The following is a 21673-nucleotide window of genomic DNA, read 5'->3' as shown; positions in this document are numbered from 1 at the left end:
ACAATTTTTAATTTAATAACTACATGTTATACTTTTGATCCATTTATAGTTACGTTTAATGTTGTGAAACCTCTGTTAAACAAGTTAGTTCCTGTTCTCACTGATGTTAAAACAGCTATAAACAGTTGGTCCCTCACCAGCCTCTCTTTGTTTCTCTCTCTTGAATTTAACAAGACAAAAAATTGAGCTAATCACATAACTGAGAAATTCCTCTATCCTGAAGATGCAGTACAGTGTAAAGTTACAGCTTTACCTCTAACTGAAGTCTCCTTCCATAAATGTTAAATAAGCATTTGTTTACAGGAAACCTTACCAGAACAACATTTAGCATTTGTTAAATAAAAACGTACATTTTTTAATTTGTTCATTATTAGCCTTAGATTATGTGGCATGTTCGCCATACAAGTCCCTGTGTAAGTAGTTACTATGGAAACGATAGCATAATAGAACAAGTACATTAATATACACGTGATTTGCAACTACGATGCTGTTATAGAAAATTAATCAACACCTTTTGACCAATCAGCATCAAGAATTCCACAGCGCTGTTGTAGAACATATATTAAAGGTATATTTTGTGCAAAACAACAACAAAAAAAACACATTGTAGACACCAATATATGTGGCTTTTTTAAAACATATTTATCACTTTTGTTTGCAGCTTTGTGCGAAAGCTCAGTTTTATAATTGATGGATATCTGTAATAAAAGAGATTTTGATTTAAAAATAAATCAAAAAAGAAAAAAGACCTAACCTGGTTTATTGATGTCTTTAGATGCATTTAGCACCTTTGCTTCTGAGAGCTAGACTTGAGTCTTCATTACTGCATCTCGAACGAGTCTCCTGTAAATGTCAGTGTGTGTCATCAAACATTAATATATGTTAAGGTTATTAAAGTGCACCTGTGGAGTGCCACTATCATCACTAATAATGAGAATAACTGAGGACCTGCACTCTTTAAAGATTAATACACACCTCTAACAGAGAGATTAAAGAGCTGACCATTTTACTAATTAAAGAGACATCTTACTGAGTGGCTCAGTCACAGAGTTCGATCGACGTTGTGAAAGCATTGGTGTTAAGAGGAACACAGGAGGGATTTAATTGGCCTCTCTGACTTTGAGCAGTTTAAATGAAATGCGTTTACTCTAATTAGGTGAATGAGTCTGGGAACAGCTTGACACTGCACTTGAGGAGATGCAAAATTCTGGCTTTTCCCTTCTAAACTGTAACTGTGTACACATATATTAGCATGATTACGTCCAAATTATTTTACTGTGCTGGATTGGAACTGGATTTTTTTTTCTTAGTTATGTGTGTTAGAGTCATTGCACTCAGACTGTGTAACTAAAATTCTAAACAAAAGAGCTACTCTGGCAGAACATACTGTGTTCTTTTTAAAATGTAATTGCTCTATTTCTGTTAAAAAAAATAAATAAATAAAATAAATAATTTTATTATACAATGGATAGTTTCAGTTCTACAATCTGATTGGCTGAGCTGCATTCAAAGCAGTTGTAAAATCCTTGATATAGGCTTATACATGTTTATAATAGAAAAATTTTATAATTAAAAACATTAACGCTAAAAAGAACCAGGCACTGCAGAGTTCCAGCTCTTTTGACTCTCATGTCGCGTCATGAAAGCTGAACCCTTTCAACCTAAATTATTTGCCTTAATTAACCTTGAGACTTAATGTAGGCTAACTTTAAATGAAACTTTTGTGATAAATACGAAAACTTCTTACTTAAAGCATGAGACTTCTCAGTTTGTGAAATATATTTATATCTGTAAATAAGATTTGTATTTTTTATTAGCATTTTAACAGTGGGCTCCAACTGTGGAGTGTGTGTTTGAGACCGAACTGAAAATCTGGGATTTTTTTTTTTTTATTTGTAAAAAAAAATCAACAATTTTCAAGATTCAGGACTGTTACTAGGTCACCATTTAAATTTAAGCAAATTTCTTTGTACAAAACATCAGATTTTTCTGAGTCGAAGCCCTTTCATTGGAGCAGGTGTTTAGAGGACACAAGGATTTTTTTTGCCCAATTTTCTCCCCATTTTGATAATTTTCCTTCATGATCCATGACACATGACACCAGCCAATTGAATCTTTTCAAAGATAGTCACAGAGCAGTGTAACTCACACAGAGGACAGCGCTATCCACCCTCTTCCACATACATGAGCTAAGAGACACCCATGATTGGCTAGTGTCGCTCTGATTGATGCAGGAGAAAGAGCATGACATCCTTCACAATTTTTGGCCATGGATGGCTGTGACATCATCAGGACGCAAACTTGCCATCTCCTAATGATAGGGCAATGATAGCCCATTGGAAGCCATGGACATTTATGGTTTTAAGACTGTATCTTGTGGAGTTCATGCCAGCTCAAGTGCACACTTTAATTAATGCAGTATTTCTAAAGCCCTGTTTGGATGAGATTAAATTTATGTGGGGTCCTGGGATAATTTCCTATTTTATAGGTGCTCCTCTGTGACTTTATTTCTGTCTGGATCAGCCATGTCTTTGTTTTTCTCCATCTTCTTTGGAGAAAATGAAAGGTTGAATGAATTACCTACTGTTTTTTTGCTGAACTCAGCAGGCGTCTGATAATTTTAGTCCTATCCGGATCAGATACACATCTGTGATTTTCTATGCAGAGGTCACCTTGCTTTTTGACTGCTGTTACTTGCCATATTTAGTTCCCCAGATATTAAACACTTCCTGAATTGTGAAACGATTGTGAAATGGATGCTTTTTGATACTTTGTGATTATGAATTGTACTTTCAAATTGTTGCTGGAACTTTGGTTCTCCCCAAAGTTCTCTGAAATAAGAGCCAGCGTCTCTTCTCTACTCCAGTGCTTCTTTGACCACTTGGATGCCATGTTGTGAATGAATCGCGATCATATGACCACGCGATGCAAACATCTGGGTTAGAAAATCCAACCCGCTAGAAACTCGCTCCTCCTGTGCTCATTTTATCGCTGTCCAGATGCGAGAGTTTTATCACTGTGGACACGTGTAAAAATGTATTAGGAATAGGACTTAAGATTCTATTAAAGAATGAAAAATAGAAGCATTTTCAGAAGCATTTTCACCCCACTGTATATTTTTTTACATTTAATTTAACATGACATTGACATTTCTACCAGTTTAATGAACCCCCTGCAATGCCACCACAAACCAGCAATTGGGAAAACCTGTTCCACTGTAACAGGATGTGTGTGGTCATTTATTAATTTGTGACATACTAATAGAGTTAAACAGCTGCCCTTACACTTCCATGATGAGTGATTTTCAAGTAAACAGAATTTCTCAGTACATGGAAATGTGTTGAAATTCCTCTCTGTTGTAATCACACACATGGTACAGATGTGGTGGATAAAGATTCAGTTAAAAAACACTGGAGTATTCCTTTAATGAGTGTGTTGTTAATGGTGAAAAGCAGCCCAACATCTGTAGTAAACGTGAATTCAAATGTGAACAGCAACAAACAAGGAACTATATATCTTTATTTATAGAATTCAACGTTATTGCTGATCTACTGCAAAATACACAATAATCACAAATGAATGAAAATCATTCAATGCTATTATATAGATATATAGATACACAAATACACATAGACCCTGTTGCATTTGTTTTCAGCTTTAAATTAATAATTATAATTTTATTCATAGTTTATATTTACATCCCTGATCATGAACATCAATAATAAATCTATTGCACTCTATCCGTAATGAATGTACTAGACGTATGACATATACGCATGTTTGTATATAGTGTGAATAAATGCTTCACTTCACGTTATATAATGCCAGTATTAGAAGAATTACTCTGCATGAAAATCCTTCCATGCATGCCCTGGTTTATGAAATTATTGCCCCTGATCTCTTACAGACTCGCTGACACACTCTTGTTTTCTAGCACCACGACAGTTAAATCTGATCTGTGGCTACAGTTAATTAGACATTGCCCTGTGGTTCTCTCTGAGCTCAATGTGCTTTGGAACGTGTGCTTCTTATTATCTCTGTACAGAATAAATTACAGAACTGTTGACATGCAATACGAGGTGATGTCACTGCTTGTTCCCTGCACCTCACACACACACACACACACCGCAGGTCGTCACTCACGGACAGCCTCCATCAGGCAGCGGTCAGTAGCATCGCTGCAGTCTGCCCTGTGCTTGCGCCGATTCCTCTGTTTTATCCGAGCGATGGAGTGTGTGTTGTTGTTTTTGTTGCGCAGCCTGCGTAGACGTGTGTGCAGGACTTTGCGCAGTTTCTGCCGCGTGAACGCATACAGCAGTGGATGAAGCACCACTGTCCAGTAGGCAAGCACTAGGAAGCAGACCCTGAGGCGCTCCAGCCAATCAGAGGGTCCAATGGCCAGATGTAGGAGTGGTGTAATGGACAGAGGAGCCCAGCACAGCAGGAAAGAGAGGACAATGATGACAGACATGCGGAAGACACGTTTCTGACGTTCCCTTCGGTCTCTGTGACGTCGCACAGCACGGCGCAGAGCCAAGATGGCTGACACTGAGGCCCCCACACCAACACTGGGTGGAGCATGTGTAGCAGTGGGACTTAATGGTGTGGTGGATATGGCTGGAGTGGGATTAAATGGCAAGGCTGTGGATGATGCAGTCTGGTTAAGAGGTGTGGTTATGGTGGTTATAGAGGGGCTGGGGTTTAGAGGTATGGTTATAGTAGATGACACTTGGTTATGACTTGGAGGTATAGTTGGGGTGGAAGTAGATGGGCTGGGGTTTGGAGATACAAATATGGTGGATATAGTTGGGTTAGAGTTTAGAGGGAAGGATAGGGTTGATGTAGCTGGGTTAGGGATTATATGGGTGGTCATGGTGGATGTAGTGGGGTTAGGGTTTAGATGGGTGGTTCTGGTAGGTGTAGTGGGGTTAGGGTTTTGAGGTGTGGTTATGGTGGGTGTAGTTTGGTTAGGGTTTAGATGGGTAGTTATGGTGGATGCAGCTGGGTTAGGGTTTAGAGGGATGGATATGGTGGATGTAGTTGGGTTAGGGTTTAGATGAGTCATTATGGTGGGTGTAGTTGGGTTATGGTTTAGATGGTTGGTTATGATGGATATAGTTGGATTAGGGTTTAGTGGTATGGTTATGGTGGGGTGTAGGGGGGTGTTGATGGTGGAAGCATTTGGGTTATGGTTTTGAGGTGTGGTTACGGTGGACAGTGTAGGCATAGAATTCAAAGGCGCTGCTCCCAATGATATGCCTACATTCGGGATCAGTGCAAAGGGTGTGGTTGCCGTGGCCGCAGAGGAGGTTGGACTCAGTGGAGTGTTCACTGAAGGTGTGTTGGTCTCTGTGTTGATGGTCACTGTGGTAATGGTGTCTGAGGCCACAAGCGGCCCGGTGGAGAGGGGAGGAGGAGAGACAGATACAGTCTTTGTCATATGATCTGGTGACCTTGTAGACCTCTTATGACGCTGCCAGGGGCGCCGGACGAGTTGCGTGGCGCCTCTTTGTGCTCTGGCCGGATGTCCGATGCGAATGCGCAAGGCCTGCAGGATGCGTGCGTAAGTAAACAGCATTACAGCTAGTGAGCACAGGAAGATGGGAGCCTGCAGAAAGAGATGAGCTTGCAGAGTCCCTACCAGTTGAGAACACAACAAAGTGCTGTTTGAGTAAACAGGTGCTCCATCTGTTGCCCCAGAGCCAAGCCCTGCCTCCACAAATGGCAAGACTGGCAAGGTTAAAGACACGACCCACACTCCAGCTAGCAAAAACGCCGCTCTCCGTGGCGTAAGCAGACGATTGGCTGGACGGACACTGATGTCGTAGCGATCGAGGCTAATGAGCAGCAGGTTGAGTGCAGTCCCTACACTGGCGAAGGTGGCTGCTGATTCGTGGAGACAGCAGAGCAGGACGTGATGAGGGCTGGAGGCTCCACCCAGAAGGAGGAGCATCGCAGTGATGGGCAGGCAGAGCAGACAGAGCAACAGGTCAAGCGTGTGCAGGCTGAGGGTGACAGCATGGCTGACTGACTCGAGAAGGCTGCAGTGGCCGCAGTACAACACCAGCACCGTTAGGTTCCCGCCCACACCTAGCAGCAACTCCAATAGCAGCACAGCACTCACCGTGGCCCGGAAGCCGAGCCATGCCTCCTCCGGCCTGACAAGCCCCTCCCCCACACCGTTGTTTGACTGTAGGAGTGTGAGTGTGGGGCTCTCGGAAAAGCTGCCATCTGTCTCCATGGAAACAATCATGCACTGTCACACACATTGCCAGCCACACCCATCTGTCATGCTCCACCCACTCATATAATTGAGTGATTGACAGGCCTGAGAAAAAAAAGAGAAAAAATAATAGCTATAATAACATGATTTCAAGGAACATCAATTGTGGTCTCACAGAGTGTGACACTGTTGTTAATAAAGCTTTTCTTGCGCGAATGTTACGGTACATGACTTTTCAAAAGCCGGGAATAATAATGAATTTCGCTACAGTGATAAATGTCACAGATTGTCAGTTATTTGTAACAGATAATTAAACATGAACCAAAGACAAAAGAATTTTTCATTGCTATACACAAATACTGCTGTATTTAATATTAAAATAAAACTACAGAAAACAATAAAATTGGAAAGAGATTTCAAAATAAAATACTTGAGTAGTTTGAATTTTTTGTGTAGGTTGTTCAAGTAGCACATCTATATTAATTACTGATTTTAACAGGCTGGATTTTTGTTAATTAGATTTAAAAAGAAAGCTTTTTTACATCGTTCTTGAATACAAAGGGCATTGTATGCCTGTTGTCTAGTATAAATCCATTTAATTAATTAATATTCTATTATTTCTATCATTTTGTTTTTGATGCACACAAATTAAAAAAATATGAATATGAATATATCAATAAAAATGAAGTAATCACTAAATTTATTATTATTATTATTATTATTATTATTATTATTATTATTATTATTATTATTATTATTGTTGTTTTATATTGATATTTAATTATTGTTTTTATTATTTTTGTTTGCATTATGTATGACACCAGGCCCACTCAATATTTTCAAATAAAACTGTGTCTTTTACATATATACATATATATATATATATATATATATATATATATATATATATATATATATATATATATATATATATATATATATAAGGCACACATTCAGTGACTGTGTGGATGGACCTCCAGTAACAGTAGCATTCAATTCTGTCAGTGGCAATGAGATATTGATTTGGCACTGATGGCAAAGATATAAATCTTTGTAGCATACAATGAGCAATCACACAAGACCTGTTCATGACCATGACAGCTGTTTTGTCCAACCTCTATTATGGTATCCAACATCAGTCACTCTGAATTCACCTGCTTGTTTAAGAAGCATGCATGTTGTAGTAAATATATTAGTTTGGCTATTATTCACGTTAACCAAACTGACATAACATCATCATACCATGACAGGAAGTGTCAGTGCAAAGCCACAGCATAAAAATGCCACAACAATAGCAGTTAAAATGACAGTAACCGTCCTGAGAGTTGAAATCACCTGGAATTGTATGAGAACATTACTGGTTTAAAATCACAGCGGTTCACGCCACCGTTCCAAAAACGACTCCTTAAACAAATAAATAAATAAATAAGTTTGACTGGGGGCTGATCCCATTTCTATGATGGCTGTTACTATGGCAACTGGTCTGCAGGTTTAACTGTGCAATCGAAAGAAATGTTTAAAAAAAAAAAAAAAGAAAGAAAGAAAAAAGAAAAAGAAACGAGCCCATCTGCATGTCCCTGTGTGTGAGAAGGGATCAGGTCTGGAAAAAAAAAACAGTTTATTGAAATGGAGGGCAAAAAATGGAAACAGATCAGAACTTCAAAACATTTGGTGCTTGTATATATGTTGTATTTAAAAAAAAATCCAATGTACAGTTCACACAGAAAGAGGGTGATAAAGTGAAAATGCTCCACAGATGGAAAAATATGACTGATGGCTGTCACACATGGCAGACTGTAGATGAAATGGGCAGGAGCTGGAGAGAAGCAGAAGGTACAGGAGCATGCTGAGTTGTAAATTCACAGGAGGCATATGTTTACATCTCCATCTCTCCATCCATCATCTTTTTCTCTTCTTTCTCTAAATGGCTATTCTGCACAACTCGTTCCTCTCTCTACATTTCCGCATTCAAATTTTAAAGCTGCAGGATGCAAGATTTAGTTTTTTTCACCCTCTCTGGAAGATTGCTTGTGGAAGCATGGCTGTGAGTGCCAAGGAATACACACTCGGAGAGGTCAGGGCTGCGTCCCAAAGCGCATAATGCACACTAAGTAATATGCCTAAAAATTAATGACACTAATGAAAATATATGATATAGTACAGTAGTGTGTGCAGTTTGGGACACGGGCCAAGTGTCTCCGTGACTCAGAGGAGAATTATCTGCTTACGTTTCCTGAGTATTACTTAGATGTTCTGAGAACAAGTGGGTAATGATACAAATTCCGCAACAGATAAAATCTATCATTCATTAGCTAATTAGAGAACAAATAAATGCCTTACCTGTTCAGAAAGAAAAAAAAAAGGCTAAAATCTCTGTTAGTATTGAATCCTTTTTCCTCTTATTTATTATTTTTTTGACTTTCTTACTCTCTCTCTCTCTCTCTCTCTCTCTCTCTCTCTCCAGATTAGTTGCAGCTTCTGCCAGACACCATGTAGCCTGACTTCTTTTGTGCCTAAAGCTGGGGTGTGATGATGTATTTGATGTATCTGAGCTGGCATATGATGCATGCGCACAAATTTACTGCCAATTCAGAGCCCAAACCCCAGACACAGTGCTCTGAAGTACTATTACAGGATTGTCATGGTGGCACACAGCAGCTTAGAAACATTGTGGACACTGTATGTAGCCTCTAGAACAAAATACGATAACCGATTATAATAATTATCTATATTAACGCAATCTTTTTAATCATCTCATGAACATTTTCTTTCCGTTTTTTACCCCAGTGTTAAATGTAATCTCCCACATGTGTCTGCAGTTTTCAGAAATAAGGACTAAACTGTACCTGGTAAAGTGAATGCAGTATAATATTTAATACGGATTCATGGTACGTAATCAGATTTTCATTCATTCCTTCATCTTTAGTAAGCACTTTATCCTGGTCAGAGTCCTGAAGCCTATTCTGGGAACACAGGGCATGAGGTGGGAATACACCCTGGATGGGATGCCACACACACTCATTCACTTTAACGTAGCCAGTCCTCCTGCCAGCATGTTTTTGGGTGATGGGAGGAATCCGGAGAACCTGGAGGAAACCCACATGGGCACAAGAAGAACATGCACAGAAACTGCACACAGACAGTGTGAGGCGCATCCACTGCTAATTTCAGTCCCCTAAAATTACCCAGAACTGTAGATGGTTTGACAATTCTCATTTTTTGTAATGTAATATTATCTTAATTACATTGCATCATTACCAGATCGTGAAACTTAGGTCCTGGAAATGTAAAGGAGCATAAAAGGTTAAGGAGCACTTTTGAACGTACAACATGTCAACATTTCACCCAAAGTTCACCCAAATTATAACAGATATCAAAACAACAACAACAACAACAACAACAATTCACTCACAATGGAATAAACACCAGTTAGTCAAATGCTTGTGTGTTTGAGGGGCATTAGAGTATATAGGGTATGCATATGCATGATGATGATGATGATGATGATGATGATTATGATGATGATGTTGCATGATTATGATAGTCTACTTCAGATAGTTCCAATAAATAAATTAAAAAATCTGGGATATAAAAACAACCCATTTAAACAGTAGGAGAAGAATGCAAAGCATAACAGCAGTAGTGGCACTGTGTAACGGGACACACTGTAATGCACACCGATTCACTGACTCTCTCTATATATTTATATACGTTAAAAATACTGAAAACTATGAAATCGTATCTCCAATTTTCCTCCTTCCTCCGATCTGGCAGCTCCACAGGCAACATGAGGTTGTAACACATCCGGTAAACGGCTCGCGCCGGTGTTATTAGTCTGCACAGCCGAGTGCTCACCACTGATGGAGTGCAACGCGTCAAGCTTCACGCGCTGCTTCTCATCTCAGTCCGCTATAATGCTGCAAATGCAAATGCATCTATATAAAAACGTCTCTACATTAAGGTTTGTTACTCACCTCGTACCGCGTGCAGGAGTCGCGGAGTCACGCGCCGGGATTTCCCCCCCCGCTGCTAGGCTACATGGCACTGCGGCGCGCCGCGCTCCTCCTCGCGCCACTCTGCGCTCTGGCCATCCGCGCGCGTGACGTGACCCATCATGTCATGATCTCGCGCATCACACGGTCGAGTACATCAGCGGGGATCCTACGGCACCGGAGGCATGCGCGCGCGTGCGTCCGTGGTTGCGCGCGCTCTCTTTATCTTTTTTTCTTCCGTTCCATCTATAACCAGTGTTGCATCCGGACTGTTTGTTGTCATTTGGGGGAGACACACACACACACACACACACACACACACACACACGGAGTAGTCAATGCGCAAAGCCAGTTTGCGCATATTTAAAGCATGCTTTTTATAATATTACTAACACTGATACTAATAATACTACTAATAACAGAGTGATTCCAGAGCCTTTCCTGGGAACACTGGCTTTATTAACCCTGGATGAAATTCCAGTCCATCATAGGGCACCATACATACACTCATACACACACATACACACCTAAGGGCAATTCAGACTCACCAACACACCTACTGGCATGTTTTTGTGGAGGAGGGAGGAAACCAAAGAACCTGGAGGAAACCCACAAGGAACGCAGGGGAGAACATGCAAAACGCAGAGAGAAACCTGAGCTCAAGCCTGCCGCGTCACCATAACGCCCGAATAACTGCGTCACCATAACGCCCGAATTAGCAAATAGGATCATATACAATAAACATTGCGCAGTGTGAGAGAAAATCTTGCCAGAGCTCTTCTTCTGGAATTTTATCCAACTTTCCATCACGGGAGCAATACAGTTAAAAAGTAGTTTTTAAATAGGTTTTGTTGTATCCATAAACCAGTAGAACAACACAACTACAAGGATAACACACATCTCAGAGAGGATTAGTTACAGAGAATTACACAAATTTAGACTGTACATTTCGCTCCCATTCATTTCTAGCAGGGAGTAGCTAAAGAACATGAGAGAGATTGTGGGAAAGCAAGCAGCGAGAAGTTCACGTGTGGCAGGTGGAAGACAGCTGACTTGGTTTCAACTTGACATTTACCTTTACCTCATTTGGTTGACTCTTTTATCCAAAGTGACTTACAACTGAGACAGGATAGACTTAAGCAGTTGAGGGTTAAGGGCATTGCGCAAGGGACTAACAGTAGTAATTTGGTGATGCTGGGATTTGAACTCAAGACGTTCCAATCAGTAGCCCAATGCCTTAACCACAGAGCCACCACTTTAAGCAAACTAAGAGCGATAGGCTCATTAAAGTAGGAATGTCATTGGATCCCACTGTAAATAGACAAGAAAATACATATTTTAACTTCACAAAAATATTTAACTCAGAATGCCTATTGATAACTAAGTGTATGAGAGAAGCCTAGACAAAGCTTAGACGTACATGACGTGCATGACGTGCTTTTGTTTCTCCTCCTCACTGGTCTGTTCTCTATCATCTTCATCTATCATCTTCGTCTGGCATTTGGTTCCTGATTTGTTTGGTTGTTAAAGCCTTGTTGTTTCTGCTCCTCGCCATGAAGTCTTCTTGACTGTTGTCTGCGGTAATTACAATAAAGACACAGATGCAGTGGATAGAGGTTAGTTTGAAAATCACTGAAGTATTCCTTTAACTTGATGTCCTACATTTCTCAGACAATTCTCACAGGCAGTTCAAAGTTATTTTAATACAATAGAGAAACGACAGACATCCACAATGACGCAGTACTGAGATATGATGATTTTAACCATCAAAAAAATGTAATGGTGTGACAGAAAAATCAGCCAGGAGTGGAATGAAAAAATAAAATACTGAAATAACACAAAGAGAAAGAGAAATGCAGAGAAATATAAATATATGAATATATATGAGAGATTATGAATGTGAAAATGGTACCTGAGTGACAGATCTGGGGTGTTGGCCTAATTACTGTCAATGCATTGCAGTGAGATGTGGCAAAGTAATTTGTGACACAGCCAAAAGGCAGAGAGGAAAACACACACACACACACACACTCACACTCACACATTCAGAGAGAGAATGCATATTAGAAACAGACTGTTGGTAAAATTGGCTCAAATCACAAAAACAGGAACTGGGTGATACAGCAAATAAATTTCATACAAACAGTTGGAGTGGCACGATTTAGTCGGATCTGATGGAATATTACTAATTATACCACAGCACTGCTGAATTCTTGATTCTGATTGGCCAGAAGTTGTCGATTACTTTTCTCTAACAGCAGCTTGGACAGCTGCAAATCAATATGTTATCGGTTCTGTAGTAACAACTTACACAGGGGACTTGTGCAGCAGATGCTCCACAGAAACAGATTTTAAAAATATGTGAAATTGTTGATATAGTTTTCTGCAAGGAGATGTTTATTTAATACTTATGGAAAGGAGTCTCCAGTGTCAGTGCTTTGTAACAGTCTTCAGGAGAGAGGAGTTTGTGTAAAATGACAAGCTGCATTCTTATTATATTAACTTTGCAAGAGAAAAATAAGAGGCTGGTGAGGGAACGACTGTTTATAGCTGCTATAACGTAAGTGAGAACAGGAACTAACTTTCTCACAACGTTAAATGTAACGACAAACAGATAAAAAGTATGATGTGGCATTCTTAAATGAAAAACAAAAAAGTAATCACTGGCAAATTGCAGTGGGATAAGAGGAATAAAACTCTTCGGGATGTGCTGTTATAGGGAAATAATCACTTGGAGGAGTGCTAGCAGTAACTAGCACGATGTGGTTGATTAATTTCTTATAACACCACAACATGAAGTGTTTTATTCCTTACTTAATAAAATAACATTTCAGTTCTGTAAGTCAATGTGTATATCTAATAAAACCTTTATACTGCTTGTTATAACTTGTTATAAGGCTTATTTACAGTGTGTTTGCTCTATCAGCAGACTGAAGACTGAACTGTCTCAAGAACTGAATAAAATGTGCATTTCTGAGTCCAGAAAAAGTCAACAAATTGAAAATTTTAATCATCATTTTAGCACATACAAAATGACAAAATTATCAAGTACAATCCATATTATAAATATGTCTGAAAAATAGCACCATTTCTCTTTAGTTTTTTTTTAAAGCAAAGTGAACATGCAATTCAAGAAACATTCGTTTTGGATTCCACGCTGAAAAAAAAAAAAAAAAAACAGTTCTATATTTACAGTTACAGCTTCTCTATACAGCAGAGACTGACTGTGTACTAAAAATAGCAGCTGCAAATATGGCAGTGATTCTGCGCATGTAAGCAGGCGTATCATCGCTTCTGTAATGTCATTGCAACTAGAGATGCACAACCGGCATGAACATTTTTAGTCAATACTCAGCCCACGCTGACAAAACATACCAATACCACTGTTTAAAATTAGCTAATGCAAAATGTATTACTGTAAAGCAGGTAATAAATTTGATACACAGACAGAATCCTGATGCAGTCTGTGTGTACTACAGGTCCTGCCTTTTTTTAGCACCAGAGTAACAACGAGCAAAAACGGATCAGCAGAAACACACCGTGCATTAAGTGCATGATTTTAGTGGGAAAAACTTAACTAGGGAGTCACTAATGGTAGCTAAATATTGGCCACAGATCAGTGAGGCAACAGGTTTTACAGATAATAACAGAAAGTCGCACCATGGTTCCACTTTTGACCCTTAAACACATGACCCATGTTGCTGCTACTGTTTCCCCCTCCATTTTTTATTGAGTATTCAGTACATTTATATTGAGTACTATTTTTTGTTTTAATTCACCAATACCAACACTGTAAATTTTATTTTCATTCTTTTTTTTTTTTTAACAAATTCATTTTTTTAGATAGACCCTAGGATGCCATGGAGTGTCTCCTACCCTTTTTTATACACATTTCTGGCCACAAGCTTCAGAATTTTGGAGGCTGCTGATTGGCTCTCAGCACTTCTCTTTATACACTCCATTGATTTGTATACAAGATACAGTCACTGCACTAAAAAAGCTTACAGAATCCCATCTTTAAAAATTCTTAAAGTGTTTATTATGAAATAGATAGTGGTTTGTTTGTGGACGGTCTGTGACTGGTCAAATGATTAAAAGTAGGTGATGAAAAGTAGGTGTTTCTCGGCCATATTTATTGACAATCTCTATGGTGAATGCTAAAAGTCTGGCTTGTGAGATTATCCAAAGGGTAACGCTCACCAGCTAGTTGTACTGTATACTTTATTTTTCAGTACTAATATCTATCTAGCTATTTATGTCTAGCTGACATACTTGAATAGCAGCACTTAGTAACCTTTAGTAAACCTTTTTTTTTCTGGCACAAAAGTAAAACGGAGGATTTTTCAGACAATAGAAGAGGAATCCATGATGACAGGCTGGATCAGGTCAGCCTGGGGTCTGCATGAAGTGTTGGCTTTAGACTCCCACGTATGTGCATTAAACACTAATCCAATGACTGATTAGTACTTTGACATAATAATCTTGAATAAACATATTTGCTTTGAAAGCAGTTTGTTTCTTTTTTAAATTTATTTTAGTCTTGCTGTGCTTTAGGCCATGTCTACACGTATATAGATATTTTTGAAAATGTACTTTTCAAAAAAAAATTCCCGTCAACACAGAGTGTTTTCGAAAATATCTCCGTCCACACAAAAGTAATTTGAAAATGTTCAGATGAGCTTGTCAAAAATTGTCATGTCAAATGCCTCAAGAATAATATTAAGAGCTTCATACTGAGCGGAAGAGAAGGCAAAATTCAGAATAAAAACCATCAACATTGGCAAAAGGTCTGTAACAGTCATTTTGCTACTTTGCGAAAGTTCACTATATAAATATTGTGGAGGAAATATGTAAATTATGTTTATTTTTGGTAAAATTTTATAAGCTGTAAGTGTGCACCACCAGAGCGCTGGATTCAGGAGCAGTACAGCACATATCGTATTTCTGTTTTATGCTCAAGGGTGTAATAATAAAACAAAGTGAAATTAAATTGTAAAAATGATATACAGAGTGATATACAGAATCCTAGCACGCAATCAACACCACAATGGATATGCACAGGTTCATACTATTTTCAAAAAACATATTTTCCAATCTGCTTTACTTTAAAATGTCTCTACTTTTTTTGAAAAAGGAGCCACATTTGAGTTTCTGTGTGGACAGGAGGACAAACGCAGAGAAATAAAATACATTTTCAAAAATATATGTCCTTAATTGTGTTGGAAATACTGGATTATTTATGGATGAAATGTGAAATAAAATGAGTTGTGAATATGGTTGAACTTGCCAAAGAAAATAAATAAAAATAAAAGATAAACTAAAAAGCAGAAATGGATTATAAACTATGATAAAAAAAATGACACAACTGAAGATAGTTGTATCGTATGAGAGCCATCAGATGAGCATGATCAGAACACTGAACACTGGTGCTGTGCTGGAGAGTGTGTGCAGTCCCGTCATTACCGTCCACTATTCGAGCCCAGAGCATCTATAACACACACAAGACACGAATTAGAGGAGGCTATTTGGTGTTAAAAAAAAAAATTCTCAATGAGTGTGAGAATGAAACCACGTCTGGTTACTGTACATGGTGTTTCTTTGTGTGTGTATGTGTGTGTACCTCTGCTCTGGTGTAGGCAGTGTTGCTCACACTCCTCTTTGTGTGTGTAGCGGTTAGCGTTTCCTCCGCAGCCGCTGTAGATGAAGGGTCTGCACTCGCCCACCTGAGAATTGAAGTACCAGCGCAGAGTGTATCTGGAGCAGCCGCCCTCATCCAGCGACAAGACGCACGGATCTAACACACACACACACACACACACACACAAAATGAAAATAATAAAGGAACAGCAGCAGATGAACAGCGCCAGAGAGAAGCTACAGTTTAATAACATCAGCCTTTAATAAAACATGCCTTATATTAGATTTGTGAATTTAAGCAGATTTTGCCATATTAGTGTGCAGTAACTACTAACGCACCTACTATCACTTTTCCCCAATAAATATTTAGACAGATTCATGGTGCATGTATTCTGTGTTTTTCATACTGAAATTACATATACATATATATATATATATACATATTACAGATCAGTATTGTACTGCTTATACGGATCCATGATTTTAAACATAGCAAGTGGGTGATGATAAAGAAGGACAGCATAACTGCTGCAATTTAAGAATAAACAAGCAAAATGTATTTTTTCTGCACATGCTGATGACATTTTTATCAAATTTTTTTTATGAAAACAGAATTTCAGAGTAAACAGCTTAAAAAGACAACAGTCTGTAGAATAGACTTGGTAGTGGCATTTTTTTCAGATTTTGATTCAGGAATATTTAATTTCTAGAATTTGTGCAGTGAAACAAGTAGAAACAATTAAACATAAGTCAATATTTTATTTCCGTTTCAGAACGAAAGAACAAATGCACGTAGCAATGTACAAAGCAACATACATAGACCATTCGTAACCCTGAATGTGAGGTATTTTGATTCTACCATCACTATATATCATATATAACGTCTTACGTTCCAAAAGCATTTATGTATAAGTGAACTGCGTTAAATAAAAAAATTGCTATTGAGCAAGATAGATTTTTGTCTAAGTCAGTTTAACAAAGCAGTTGCACTTTAGTAAAGGCGGAAATATCTTATTACATCTCATTTCTAATTCAATTCAATTCAATTTTATTTGTATACTGCTTTTAACAATGGACATTGTCACAAAGCAGCTTTCGAGAAATCCGGATATAAAATTTTAATGGACCCTGATCCCTAATGAGCAAGCCAGAGGCAACGGTGGCAAGGAAAAACTCCCTGAGATGACATGAGGAAGAAAGCTTGAGAGGAACCAGACTCAAAAGACACCCCGTCCTCTTCTAGCTGACACTGGATAGCGCGATTATAAATCGTTTCTCTTCTATACTCTCTCTATTATATAGAGTTTTAAGTTTTTATATCAGACTGAAGTTATCAACTGGTCAGTGATGGAGACTTGAGTGAACGGTCCTAAGGCTATCCAAGAAGGAACATCTACAGCCAACTTCAGCCATCCATCTCTAGGCTATCCAAGCAGGGCCGTCTAATGTCTTAACTAAAACAGATGAATGTTATCTCTTTCTCCAAGTGCCTGGTGCTTACCATAAAACCCTGTATATACACACTCCAGTTTCTACAGTGATGGGCTTGACCACGTTGTTTGAACCGTCCTGTTTTTGCTGATATCCGTAATAAATATATTTAACTGATATTTAACTGTTAAATATATACCTGTTTGATGTTAGCGAAGTGAAACATCGACTCATAGATTTTATTTCACATTAATGAACTCAAATCATTCCAGAAATCAAGAAAGGTGCATCTTTTAAGCAAGAAAATCGAGACTAAACAAAAGAGTGGCTTCTAGAGAAATCGGTTAATATCAGAACTCAAAATCTTTTGGCTCATAAATAAAATAAACATGCGTCTTTTTGGGTGATAGCTTGTAGTAGTGGACCCCGATGTTAAAATGTGGAGCTCCTATGTAAAATGCGTGAAGGTTGGCAGGGCTGTTGATATGAGAAAAAGTGTCTCTTTCATGATCATAACAACACTCTTAACAGTCCTAGCTAGTAACAGCTAATTAATTATCCTAGCTTGCTCTCTAGATTAGATTTATTATTCTCAGTAAGGTGAAATAAAGATTGGTGTAACTCTGGTGATGAGGAAGTTGTTTGCCTTCGCTTGTAGCTTTGGAGGTTACTTTTTATCTGTTTATATTTACATTTAATGCTGTTATCAGTTAGGCTATAGTAGCTATAAACAGTAATCAGAATCCAGAATTCAACTAAAGTTAAATGTTAAAGCATAAACTTACATTTGCGAATTCACTCATGACACTATTTGAGGCCTTGGAGACTTCAGTCAGTTTTGCTGCCATTGTTGGTGTAATTGTTCTTGTTAATGCTGAGATCATTATTTTTAAATTTTTTTCTTCTCCTCCTTTTTTTCTCCTATTTTAGGAGTGGGCTAATAAAGTAAGTCCTAAGCCTTTTAATGAGGAGTGATAGGCAAGTGGCAAATAATAATAATAATAATAATAATAATAATAATAATAATAAAAAAATGCTATGATACTACAAGGCCTCAGTTCCCACACACCATTAACATATTAAAACCATGCATATTACATTACAAGCACATTAACACAGCAAAGGTCAGGGCTTACCTTCACCTTTAACCTCTCTTTTCTCTCTCACTGCAAATATCAAAAATATTTATACTGTATTATTCTATGTGTGTATGGGGCTCACTGAGAAATGCACATAAAACACATAATATACTCCACACACTCCAAAACAATTACACACACAAACACACACACACAACAAGCAATTTAATTTTCTTAATAGTCATTAATTTCAGTTGAAAAGTAACATCATACCTTGGCTCTGATTGACTGAGGGCATAAAGTCAACAATTTCCTCCATGGGATCGTCATAGCTCTCTATAGAGTAAACATGCTCATAATCTGGGTCATTTGTGTTTACCACGACACGCAGCTCACGACCTGAAACACACACACCACACACACACACACACACACACATACACACACCGAAATACACCCCAAAAAAGCATGCGAGGTGAGTAAGAGCAGTTAGAGCTGTGTGTGTCAAAATTTCAACACAAAAATTCTAATCTTAAAGGACCAGTTTGACAAAAAAAAAAAAAAGAAAATCAAATTTCACGATTTCTTAAAATGCAATACATCCACAGCTTTTTAGTTCATACATACAAAGCTTCTGTAGATTTGCACCACACACACAAAATACGTATTTTATTAATCTCTTCAGCTCACCGGATTAATTATATATCAAAATCATTACACGGTTACTTTAAACACCGTCATAAAGTGATTACGCTGTCGTTTTTCAACCTAATGTTTACTTCAAAACAATTTCTACACATTTCACACAAAACTGGTTTACTCGCTTACAATGAATGTTTAAGGGCAGCTGTTGAATTCCATCATTTGACTGATTCCACTATTGAGGTGCCATTTGTGTGTCGCTGATATTACATTTACAAATATGTATGTAAATTAAAGATAATAGACATTTTAAACACAAGATACAGTGTCTGTCAAAAGAACCCATGTGCGCGTTTCAGATAAATCACAAAAATGTAAATAAAACCTCTACAGCATGTACAAAACAGCTTTTTTTGGCTTGTCTCAGTCTGCTATAACTACACTTTACCTTGACAAATAACCCATGTGTGAATCTATTTAACATCTTGTATTTAAAACGTCATTTTTCACGAGTTGCCATTGTAGGCTTTGAAAAATGTACATTTTAATTTCACTCAACCCTGTTACCTGAACACAATCACCCCTAGGAAATATCTGGAACATTCCACAGGTCACATGTTCAACAGGAAGTTGGAACATCCAAATTTCCTGAAGATCATGGGAAGAGGAAAAGTACAGTATGCTCTCTCATTCTTTTTTCTTTATTTTCAGTGACATTGTGATATTAACTGATGAGGTCACCTCAAATGTACAACCCTGTTACACAAAATTATTCATAAAAAAAATTAAGCATTCATTAGAATGTCTTTAACGGCCTCATGACATTAGCATGGATGCCAAAACCACATTTTGTGTATTTACTAATGTTATGTTAAAAAAAAAAAAAGACAACCCCGTTAATTTCAACTATGTTACTCATTTAAGAGCAAGATGCAGCAAAGAAACCTTAAAAAAAGAGCGCGATCTTGTTGCCCGAAATCGCTTACCATATTTGTGTTTTTTTTGTGTATATATGTGTACGTATTTGTGTGTATATGTATTTTTAAATTCAATATTGAGAAATTATTAAACATATGAAGTGGCATCACAATCCTGGAATCTCCCATTAAATGTTTATGAGAATTATAGGCTATATTTTTGTAGACGTGTTTTTAAAACTTCATAAGAAAAGCTTTGGAAAGACTTTCTCTAACATCTGTCTCATCCTAAAACTTATTATTTGAATGTAATACTAGTAGTTTTGCATTTATGTGATAAAGCAGCATGTTTTAAGCATTTACTGACATAATTTAACATCTGCCCTTAGACTTACTATTAAACTCGCGTATAATGAAACAGGTTTTCTGTTCATTTCTCAGAGCGGGGAAACGTGTTGCCTGTTGTAATCACACACACACACACACACACACAAGTGAGGTGGACAGGGATTAGGATAAATGTGCTAGACATTTCCTTTAACGACAGGAGATTAAAGATAAGGTGACAGATGAGAGGATAAAGGTAATTATTATTTTACAGAACATTGCTTTAATTACTGAAAGGTATCATTGTAAGTGGCATTAAAACAGAATAAGTAAGAAAGTCTCAGAATGCATACATTAGTGATGATTGTGACTTTAGTTCTAATAAATAGCTTTATAGCTGTGGTGCAAATCTACACATGTATGAACAGAAAACAGAAAACAAAAAAAGCTCAAGTGAAAAATCACGTACGTTTGCGTATTCCTTTAACTCAGTGCATGTTGGATTAGAGAATGTTAAATACAAACACTGTACTTGACATCTCACTGTAGTTACTGGGCCCTATTTCTGTGATCATAATGCAAATGTAAAAAGACCAAAGCATATATACTCTCATACCACAGCACTGTTGAATTCTCAATTCTGATTGGTCAGAAGGTGTTGATTCATTTTCTGCCAGGAGACGTTTATTTATGGAAGGAGTCTCCAGTGCCAGTGCTTTGTAACAGTCACAAGAAAGTCTTCAGGACAGAGGAGTTTATGCTGTATTAAAATTGTTTTATTAACTTTAAGAGAGCGACAGGAAAAAAAGGAGGCTGGTGAGGAAACGCTTGTTTATAGCTATTCTAATGTAATAACGAGAACAGGAACTAACTGGTTTTTTTGGTTGTTCTGCAACATTAAATATAACTATAAATGGACAAAAAGTATAAACTTATCAAATGTATGGTGTGTATTTCTTAAATAATTATTAGTAATAATTACATTGCTGTGGTGTAAGAGGAATAAAACACTTCAGGATGTACTGTTAGAGGAAAATAATTAACTTCAGGGTGGTAATAGTGAGTTTGCATTATTGGCATTATTCCACTAAACTACACAAAAAAAGGGCCCAATAACTCAATTTATTCCAGTGTGTATATAAACACACACTGGAATAAAAAAGCACCCCGATAATCACAGGCCATACAAGCACAGGAAGCTACATGTGGACTTGTGGACACAGATGACAGTAAAGTGAACAGGATAAATGGAGAGGTGGACAACACACTCACCCTCCTCGTCCCCTTGGGCTAGTGAGCGCTCAGGGGACGCGGAGGAGCGACTCCGGAAAGACTGCACCGCCGAACGGGCCTGAATTTCTCCAACACCTGACAACACGCCCACAGTAAAATTACACAAACACACACCAGCTAAATCCCCTCAAT

General features: G+C 37.9%; 2 protein-coding genes across 2 annotated transcripts; both read right to left on the bottom strand.

The window, feature by feature from the left end:
• Nucleotides 1-1945: 1945 nt before the first annotated feature.
• On the bottom strand, nucleotides 1946-13053 carry LOC113545940 (G-protein coupled receptor 22). The gene is made up of 2 exons (XM_053229097.1): nucleotides 10198-13053; nucleotides 1946-6328 (listed from the first exon to the last, which is right to left on the bottom strand). Exon 2 carries the CDS (start codon nucleotides 6251-6253, stop codon nucleotides 4136-4138), a length of 2118 nt encoding a protein of 705 aa, XP_053085072.1. The 5' UTR covers nucleotides 6254-6328; nucleotides 10198-13053; the 3' UTR covers nucleotides 1946-4135.
• A 132-nt stretch (nucleotides 13054-13185) lies between these two features.
• si:dkey-117n7.5 (uncharacterized protein LOC559444 homolog) lies at nucleotides 13186-21673 on the bottom strand. Its single transcript, XM_053229101.1, has 5 exons — nucleotides 21521-21673; nucleotides 18636-18761; nucleotides 18420-18449; nucleotides 15836-16009; nucleotides 13186-15703 (listed from the first exon to the last, which is right to left on the bottom strand). Exons 2-5 carry the CDS (start codon nucleotides 18679-18681, stop codon nucleotides 15675-15677), a joined length of 279 nt encoding a protein of 92 aa, XP_053085076.1. The 5' UTR covers nucleotides 18682-18761; nucleotides 21521-21673; the 3' UTR covers nucleotides 13186-15674.

Source organism: Pangasianodon hypophthalmus, chromosome 2 (assembly GCF_027358585.1).
Source record: "Pangasianodon hypophthalmus isolate fPanHyp1 chromosome 2, fPanHyp1.pri, whole genome shotgun sequence".
Lineage (NCBI taxonomy): Eukaryota > Metazoa > Chordata > Actinopteri > Siluriformes > Pangasiidae > Pangasianodon > Pangasianodon hypophthalmus.
Note: the sequence above shows the minus strand (reverse complement) of the source record. Positions and strands in the feature narration are given on the sequence as shown.

Excerpts from the sequence above, each read along its gene's own strand:
- LOC113545940 (XM_053229097.1), bottom strand. The coding sequence starts at position 6,253 with ATGATTGTTTCCATGGAGACAGATGGCAGCTTTTCCGAGAGCCCCACA.
- si:dkey-117n7.5 (XM_053229101.1), bottom strand. The coding sequence starts at position 18,681 with ATGGAGGAAATTGTTGACTTTATGCCCTCAGTCAATCAGAGCCAAG. Across the intron at positions 18,450-18,635 it reads CTCAGTCAATCAGAGCCAAG|TGAGAGAGAAAAGAGAGGTT; the intron begins GTATGATGTTAC and ends TGATATTTGCAG. Across the intron at positions 15,704-15,835 it reads CTGCCTACACCAGAGCAGAG|ATGCTCTGGGCTCGAATAGT; the intron begins GTACACACACAT and ends TGTGTGTTATAG.